The 9816-nt window shown below is 36.8% G+C and overlaps 1 protein-coding gene across 1 annotated transcript in view; it reads right to left on the reverse strand.

Annotated features, from left to right (window-relative positions):
- Positions 1-6941: 6941 nt before the first annotated feature.
- LOC118339671 (protein unc-80 homolog) overlaps positions 6942-9816 on the reverse strand; it is a gene marked incomplete in the record, with an annotated part of 42360 nt that continues 39485 nt past the window's right edge. Inside the window, 1 exon segment of the mRNA XM_035677371.1 lies at positions 6942-9816. Within this exon segment, the coding sequence (XP_035533264.1) occupies positions 9516-9816 (301 nt within the window).

Consider the following 9816-nt stretch of genomic DNA (forward strand, 5'->3'; position numbering starts at 1 on the left):
CTGCAGTCCCAGCATCTTTTAAACTCCACTTTGATCAATAAAGTCAGGGATCACTCTTGGACCAAAGGGTTTGGAGGAAGGTAGCAAACATTTTCCTCCGTCCAGGTGAAACTTTTCTGCCATGTGACTTGAACAACATTTTATTTTGCATCAGCTGACAGTTTAAATAAGCCCTTTCTCCCAACTGCTGCCATCACAGTTCTGCTGTGTCTGTACCAGAGCTGCTAGACCTGCAGGAGATGAACGCAACAGAGATGTTTTTCAGCTGGAGGGGTGTGTGGTATATAATTCCCTATCAGAACCAGCCATTAAATTTTTCAGCACTTTCAGGCTACAGTAGCTCGTCCTGTGTATATACAGTAAACCAGTACAGTACAGAAAGCAGGTTACGAAGAAACAAGATGTTCTTTAGAAATAAGAAAAAAACGAAATCTGGGAAATTAAAGATAATTACACCTGTAGGTATTTATTTTTAATTAACATAGTTTTATTCTATTGTTACAGGTACAGTATTGAACACTGCATTAAAGGACGAGAACTTATACTGAATGTATTTTTTATCACCTGGGTACCTATTCTGCCTATTATGGGAACCCACTGACACATGTTCGTTTTGACGCATTGCTGTATTTCCGTCTGGTTTCGGCACCAAAGCTTCTGTTTAAAGTTTAAAATAGGTCTGAAGACAGGTGCTGTTTGCAGTTAGATATGACATTGTTATGTTGTTGTTATCTGACTTTTGATATTGTGACTCGAATAAAGAAGAATGAGATATGTGCGCAGGTTCTCCTTCTCCCACTGTTATCTGCACCAATCGTAATATTACCTTTATACCTAACGGGACATAACAGTACTGACCCCGTTAGTATCAAAATGTCCATTGATCTACACTGTAAACTGTTAAAGTGGCTCAAAAAAATGCGACAGTACTACACGGGACGTATTTACAGCAAACTAAAGGAGGACAAGTCAGCTGGCTGTGCTTTAAGGAAAGCGAAATTGCATAAGAATATGCATCATTAACATAATATTATCATATTTTCTTACCTTTCTGAAAGAATCCCATCAGAAAGAGGAAATACATAAACTGTTTCATCTCGTGCTCTATGTGTATCTGTCCGCTCAACTTTCAAGGTTTAAGTATGACGCACTTTATTTTATTTTCTAGCTTTGAGGAGGCGGAGTCTGGTTGGTTGTCCCGTGATCCAAACAACGTCAAAACAACTCATATGAAATGTAAATGAAAACATTTAAGAACAGTTTTTACGAGTTTAAACATGTGGAACTAAAACTTGAAGGGCTGCAGTGGAGTTTTAAACTGGTGCTGTGAGTTTCGACTGATTAAAAACATGTCGACTAAAAGAACATATCATTAGAAAGTGTAACGTAGAAGGAACCAGTGTTTGTTTTATTCACTCTTATATATAAAGTATAAATGACACAGATATGATGAATGTGTCTCTGAGCTGATTCTGATATTTACCCATAAGGAGACTTTTACTGCTGCACATTGTTGATCAAATGGCTCATATAGTGTAAAATATCTCAAGTCTTTTGATTCATTACAGCAGAAAAAACATTTTAGAAAACAAAGCAGAAATTTGCATTGAAGTTTTGATGTTAATTAAAACTGTGTTAATGAATGTTTTTGATTTGCTGGAGTCATTATTAATGAGCTGGGACAGTTTTTATGCTGTATTGACAGATTAATCTTTCAGTATCAGTTCTTTCACAAAAGACAACAACCAGGACAGATTTGACCTATTTCACAAGTTGTAAATCAAGTCAATAAATGTAATTTCTGACCACAAGGATCATGTTAAAGTAAATGGATTCTCCATCCGTACAGTGATTAAAGTTAACTGAACAGACACAGTGTGCTCTCTTTACAACACTGTTGAATAAATGATCTGAAATCAGCAGCTGCTTTACAGACTGTTGCTTAAACACAAGAATATATTAACTGAATTCATTAATTCACAAACAGGAAGACAGCAGGTGAAGAATACCTGCGACTGGTCATCCTGCAGCGTGAGGCTCAACGTAGTCCACAAATCCTCATCACATCTTCAACGAAGGAAAACAGCTGCTTGTCCAGATCAATACACTCCATGAGCTTTGTTTAAGGACTGGAGAAGAGACTGTTTGTACGACGGCTCTTTAGGTGTTTAAAATCTGTTTCAGACCCTGCAAGAAGAGATGGTTTCAGAGATATTTTCATTTATTTTTGTCAAATATAATAAATAAAATAGTGTGAATTTGAAGGATAAATCTGTTTTTCTTCCTCAGTATCCTAATGTGAAAGCTAAAAGTTTAGAGGAGCTGCAGAAAAACTCAGTGATGTTAATATCTTTAATGGGAACTGGCTGTCACTGGTCCCACAGTCATTATTCGATTTAAGTGATTGGTTAATGCTCCAGGGTACAAACATTAAATCTGTGGAAACTGCTCTCAGTTTTTGTGCTGAACACACTTAAAACATTTTACAACACTATTTAAAAACACAATTAAACTCCTGCGCTCTTGAATGTGACTGTGTTTAACAGTTTTATCTACTTTTAATTGATGTAATTGTCCTCAGACTCATTGACATACAAATATTAATGGTTGAATTTATGAATGAATATATTAATATCAATAACAGTAAAACACGGTTTAATAAAAATATATTACATATGTTTATATACAATATAAAATTTGGTAAACAAGCGTTAATAAACTCTTTCTCATCTCTCCAGAAGAGTCCAAATGTTAGGGAGCTTTAGCGCCACCTGCAGTGTGGATCGGCAAGTACAGGAAAACAAGGAGAGAGCCCAGTTTCTTTCAAATAATTTCATATTACCTAGGTGTATACGTGTATGTGTACATTACTAACTGTGTATATTGGGTTAGAGCTACAGGTAATGTGAAACTAGAGTTCACTGATTTAAACTACGACTGAACTGAGTTGAGTTCCTGCCAAAAACAGCTTCAACTTATCTTCTGTTAATCTGATTATTATTATTTGCAATATGAATGTTTGTATTTCTTTCTAATCAGTTAATAAATCACCACAGTGATATCTGGCTCTACAACCCTTAAATATATTCTAAGTGTTTAAATATAACTACCAAAATTACATTTTCTAGTTATTATGACAAACGTATTATAGAAACTGTTCGTTCTATTTGAGTTTAGATTTAGAAAATCAATGTTTTATTAAAATACATGTACAAAATAAAAATACATCAAATGCAGTTACACTCAACATGCAGCTCAGAATACCATTTCATGATATAAAATAACAAGTTTTTAAGTATTCAGTTACTTTTCTGTAAACAAAACACTCATTTAGTTATATCTTCCTCTACCAAAGTAATGATATACATTCTTTATATTTAATGTCCACAATTACATTTTTGAGCCATAATTCAGATGATGACAAAACATACATTTTAATGCCAGATGTGTTCTGCTGAATTAAATATAATATAAAGGAGGACAAAGAAAATACTTGTTAGAAAGTAAAGCCATAAGACTGAGAGGCCTTTCCAGTGTTAAAGGTAAGAACATCACAACATTTAAACATAAAAACAATCATCAGATGGGACAACGAACACAGTAAAGAATAAAAAAGTAGGAAAACATTAATATAAAATCAGCTGTTTACATTAATCTTTGTTTATATTCTCTGTGTTGAACTGAAAGATGAATCTTAAACAGGTCTTTTAGTGTTGGTTCTTTCATAAATGTCTCCATATTTCACCATATCTGTCTTCACTCTGTCTCTACAGTCTTAGAGGATTCTGTGTCACTAAATATTTTATTATGGTCACACAGGTGTGGCCGAAAACTTCCTGTTGGAGACGACTTGTCTGAGTTGTCGCTTTTCTTCCTAATAGACGTTGTCCGTCGCCTGAACTCGTTCTTTTGCTGCATTAAAGGTGTTTTGGTCCTTCAAATAAAAATAAACCATTAGTCAATTTTATTAGTCAAAAGCAAAACAAAGAGACTTTATAAGTTTTAAAATTAATAAGTTGTCTTACTCAAGAATGAGTTCAGTTGGTTTTTGTGGTGTCTTGATCTCTTCAGGGTCTCTGTGTGACAGACTGAAGGTTGAATAAAAGTCAGTGCTGAACAAACATTGATCAATTATTTATTTATGGGTTTTGTCTGAAAAGATCTCAAACAGTCATTAACATATTAACTGTGAGACGCTGGTATTATAACAACACAGATGTTGAGTTCAAATAAAAAAATAAAAAAATTACCTGTTCTGATGTTTTCTTTTAAAATGGAGTTTGATGACGGCAATACAAACACAACCACAAACACAAACACAGGCCATCACGGATAAAATGATCCAGGTGGAATCTGTGAAAAAGGGGAACATGAGTGACAAACACTCAACATTCATAAAGAAACTACAGATCAAAAGGTAAATGATTGAGAAACTTAAGAATGAGATTCATCATAAATCTGAAAAAACAACCAACAACAAAAACCAAAAAAACGATGAGGCTATAAAGTATTTGGATCCGGTCTCCTGAAGTGGTGATTTGCGACAGTGTTTCTTCACAGACCAGCAGGCAGCACGACTGTCTTGGACATCAAGGAGAGTCATCGATAAACATTCCTGCTATCTGAGGAGCCAACTGGAGAGGCACTCGCGCTGCACATCGCAACCTCGTGCGATTTCGTTGCCGACGGGGTAATCCAGGAACAGCAAACAGGCCGTGTGTGGGTGACATGCGGAGCTGTGTTACCCGTTCGGTGTTGGTGACACTGACGAGAGCGAATAAATGATGTTGAGAAGTGAGTGGGTCTTGTGGCCAGGAACTTTAGAGGCAAGTACATGGCTTACTGTGGGAGCAGGCTCGGACGGCCGGGCCGAGCAGGACACAAGCGACTCTTCAGGATGAGTTGAATTCCTCGTAACGATGTAGGATGTGGTTCGCATGCCAGCTGCGTGCACAAGGACACACAGCGGGACACAGCAGCACGATTACCAATGAAAGGTGATACAAAGACATCAGCTTCCTTGACAGGAACACACAGTGACATATTTTAGCACTGATAAAGGCCCACCAGTTGTTCCACTCATGAGCGCTTGAAAGATGAAATTCCCGGATGGGGAAGTGTTGTACTGCCCAGAACTTAGAGTGATTAGTTATTGTGCGAAACCGATCCTAATAATGAATAAAGGATATCTTAACCATAAGAGGATTTGATGCCAGGTTTTTTTTTACCAATAGGAGAGCAGCCTTCAGTGGTTAGATAAAAAACAGTGATAGCCAGCCTTCATCCCTGCTCGTGCTCAGCGTCCTGATAACATATGGAGTCGTGTCTGGCAGCTCCAGCATCTTTAAACTACCACTTTTATTCAATAAAGTTTAGGAAGACTCTTTCGGACAAAGGCGTGATGCTGGACAGTGCAACAGTTTCTCTCGCTTCAGGTTTCCACCATGCTGACCTTGAACAACATCGGCTTTATTGTGCAATCAGCTGACAGTTCTAAATCGGCCTCTGGTCTCCCCCACTGGCTGATCAGCAGTTGCGTGTCTATGTCACCAGAGCGTGTAGACCATGCGAGGAGAGGTAACAGAAAGAGTTATCCAGAGCGCTGTGCTTCAGTGCTGTTGTGTGTGTGGGTGTTTTCATACGGAAGTCCAAGCAAGTGGACGAAGGCGTGAACGCGATTTTTCTTCTGCACAAATAAGATATAAAAATATGAATTTAAGCCAATAACCGAGCAATGAAATGATTCTTATAAAATGACGCCGCACCAGCCGCTGAATACAATAAAAAAGAAGCATACAGGAGAGTCGACACAGCTAGTGCTCGTTACCTACAATGTATAGGAAAAGAACATTGTATGTATCATCTCTTTCTCACTTCATGAAAGAACTCCAAACGTGCTCAAAACCAGATATGTAAGCTACACCACCTATGGCCGAATCTTCCCCTTCGTGTGGGCAAGAGCATCACTGTGGACAGGTAAGTTCCAGACAGAGTGAGCTGTTGGTCACCGTGCGATGCCATAAACACCTATTAACGGAAACATGAAAAGGAATTATGGCGATTCAGTGGGTTAAGTAGAATTCACAAAAGACCTCGTTTCGTTAATAAGAAATTGGCACAATTAAAAGTTGTTTAATCAAAATATAAACAACGCTGGGACTGTGACGTAACCTAAAAAAGGAGACAGTGAAGTATAAATTATTTCTTTTTCTTTTTTTTTTATGTTCATTTTTTTTATATTTTTTCTAGACTTTAGTTTTTTTTAATATATGTCTTCCTTTGTTTCATGCATGTTTTTACATTTTATTCTCTGTAGATTTTGTTATTATATAGTTATAGTTTATCACTTTCACTTTCAGTCCCTTTAGTAGGATATACTCTCACTTGTTTCCTCTCTTTTTTTTATCTCGTATCTGTTATGTTGTGTTGTTTTTTTTTTTTTTTTTTTGTTTTGAGGGTTTTGTTTTTTTTTGTTTAGGTGTGTTTATTGTAGACTGCCAACTTAATATTATTACTATATTATATATTGATATTATTCGTTTGTTGTTTATGTTTATTGTGTATAATTCTTTATATTGCCATTTGTAACTGCTATTAGTTATGTCATTTAACAATAAATAACATTTCCTATTTATTGTTACCTTTGTTAGCTACGTACTGATATTAGACTTGAATTGATGTTTGTGCTAAGCTAAGCTCAACAACTGGTGCGATCTTCTCATTAAAGCACAAAGTCAATACAGGTAAAACACAAGATTTAAAAAATAAATGACAATGCAAAACAAATAACACAGAACACATTGTACAGAGAGATGTACATTTAAAGGTTTGAGAGCATCATTCGTGGATAGTGAGTCAGTAAAATCTAAAAGGTAGATAACGAGGAAGAGATTGAGAGAATAACACTGAAAAAAGCATTTTCTTATTGTTTGACTAAATAACCATAACTTGCTGTTTTCTCTGTGGTTATAAAAGGACAGAAAGCAGAAAAACATTGTAAACAATATCCATTTATTTAGATATTCCAGAAATATTCTGATATACTGTCGTTTATTCTAACTTTACACAAAGAAGACATAATTTGACACAGACACGGTACATTTAAAGGGAACTTAGATTCAACAGTTCAATGGCCTTCTGACTATAAACCTCTTTGTATTTCTTTGTAAGACTTTAGTATGATGTACAAGTACAATGTGTGTTTTATGGATTTGAGATAGATAGATTGAGATAGATGTTTTGCATTGTGTTAAAAAAAATGAAACTAAGAATGTGTTGAGCTGACATGATAGGACAAGAATGCATTACAGAAACATTTACTTACTGCTTTTACTCTGTCGTACTCTCAAACATTTTGGGTCTTAAATTAGCTAGAAACAGAGGAGTAATATGTGTTTTATTAAGAATACAATTTAAATATTATGTCCTCTCTATTCCCACTGCATAATGCGTAAACAGTACACAATCTCTATGTACCCAAATGATTACAGTATTTTCACAAATAGTCCAAACAAACAACGTAAATTACAGCACTGACATACAGCAGAGAGAAGCAGCCGATAACAAAACACTCACAGTGCGTTGGCGTGGGTTATGGCACATATCGATCCTGCACTATGTGATTTAACATCATCATTATTATCAGTAACATGATCAGTCATTAATAGACTGCAACAGACTTCTACATGAAAGCAAGGTAAGATAGTTTAACATACAAAAAGTGTGTTTTATCTTAAAATAAATGGTTATATATGCAGATCTTTTTCAGGTTTACAGAATAAACTCATATAAACAGACATGTGTATATTGACAGACGTTAATATGTTAATATTTCTCTGTTAAGGCATGGAATGAGCAACGAGGTAACAGCCATCTACTGCATCGCTTCATCACAGTCGCAATTAAAGGAGTCTGTGAGCGTAAGACAACATCACAGACACACAAACTAAACCAGCACTGCAACATCAGGACGAGTGACTGAGTAAATGTTACACGTTTTTCTGAATTCATATTTTAGACCACTGAAACACAAGATAAAGATACAGTCTTTGGTCAAACTTAAAATAGTCTGTTTAGACACTGAGCAGCACAACACACACTGTAGAATTGGAGGGATATGTTTGACATTATGATTGCACAATGATTGGTTTATCTGCTGCTGAACTGCATTAAAATGTTCGCTGAACAAGTCAGTGGTGGATTTGTTGTTTAAATCCTTGACAATTTCCAGTGCACCGAAAAACCTAAATAAAATAAAATGACAAGACAGACCAAACGCATTCAAAGATCATCTGAACTTAATTTTAAAGGGTACTCCGAAAGCTGTTAGCTGTTTTCTCCCCACACTGATTAAATTTAGCCCTCATTGAATTGATCTAATCATGTGGAATATGAAATATATGAAATACTAAATCAAAATGAACATGTCTGGATAAGAAAAAAGTGGATTTAGTTTAAGCTTTGGCTAGCTTTGGCTAACCGTGGCTACTGGTGGAATTCCCCTTTAAAAACAAACACTGGAGTAGCACTGGATTTAAGTGGGAAAAACAACAATGATTTGTTACCTACTCGACTTGTTCCATGAACATTTTTACAGTTTTATCAACATACTGAATAACATAATAATCTTCTAAAATATAAAATCTTTCATCTCCTGCTCCTGTTGATCACATAGTGTTTAATATACATATACTGTGTTGTATATTTACTGTATATCATCATCTTCATTTCACCCATAGCTTTAGAATAGCTCTTAATATACTATTTATACAAGTTCTGCATCCCTTTATAATCTTTGCAACACTTTAGACACGTAAAAGTTATATCTCCTTTTTTTAAATTTCTCTGTGATAGACCTCTTAAATGTTTAATTATTAGACGCATTCATTAGTTAAATATCAATCAATTAACCATTTCTTTATTTACCTTCATTAATAATTTTGTGTAACATAAAATAGAATTAAAAAATAAATCTTTGATCACATGATTTCATATTTCTATGATAAAAGAGACAAAGGTAGATTGCTGCTGAAGTATACATTCAACCCACAGGGTGTGTAGCCATAAGAACAGGTAATGATTTTCATGTTGATATTCAACACACTAAAAAGATACAATAAAAGACCTACAGAGAGAGGAAGGGTCGTTTTCAGGAGTGAACACTTAAGTTAAAACTAAACTAAACTACACTGAGGAGAGAGCAGCTTAGCTTCAGGGCAAAGCTGAGGGGAAGAAGAATGAAATCAAGTCAGTGGGTTGTAGACATACTTGAAGAGGCAGGGGGTTAGTGTGGAAAAACAGACGTCTCCTGTCTGTACATTCCCTTTCTTTCCATCTAGGTTCTTTTAGATTGTCAATCAATCAAACCTAAATGTACACGTTGTGTACATGAACATGTTTCTGTTTTTGCTCATAAATGTTTAGAAATGTGTGCCGCGCAGCCTCCCTGTTATTTGTACCCTGCAGGTATCTGTATGGCATTTGGCTTGGGCTACAAATAGAAAAATACAATCCTCTCACACGTGGGACTCGTCCAGGTCCAGGTCGACAGGGGAGAGGGGCAGGGGTGAGCGGCGGGGCAACCGGCGGGGCGAGGAATGGGACAGCAGCGGGGTGAGGAGAGGGTTCTCTGTGCCATCGTCCTCGCTGAGCTGCAGCAGGGTGTCGCTGCGCGGCAGGAGAGCCGTCGTGTCCTCATCCCCGGGGCTTTCTCTGATCCTGGGTGGCCCTGGCGGCGGGGGAGGCAGGAGAGGGGTCGGTGGCAGCGGCGGAGGTGGCGGGGGGCCCGGGGCGGGTGCTGTGCCCAGCACCGGGAGC

Source organism: Morone saxatilis, unplaced genomic scaffold (assembly GCF_004916995.1).
Source record: "Morone saxatilis isolate NCDOM2014 unplaced genomic scaffold, NCSU_SB_2.0 Contig6, whole genome shotgun sequence".
NCBI lineage: Eukaryota > Metazoa > Chordata > Actinopteri > Moronidae > Morone > Morone saxatilis.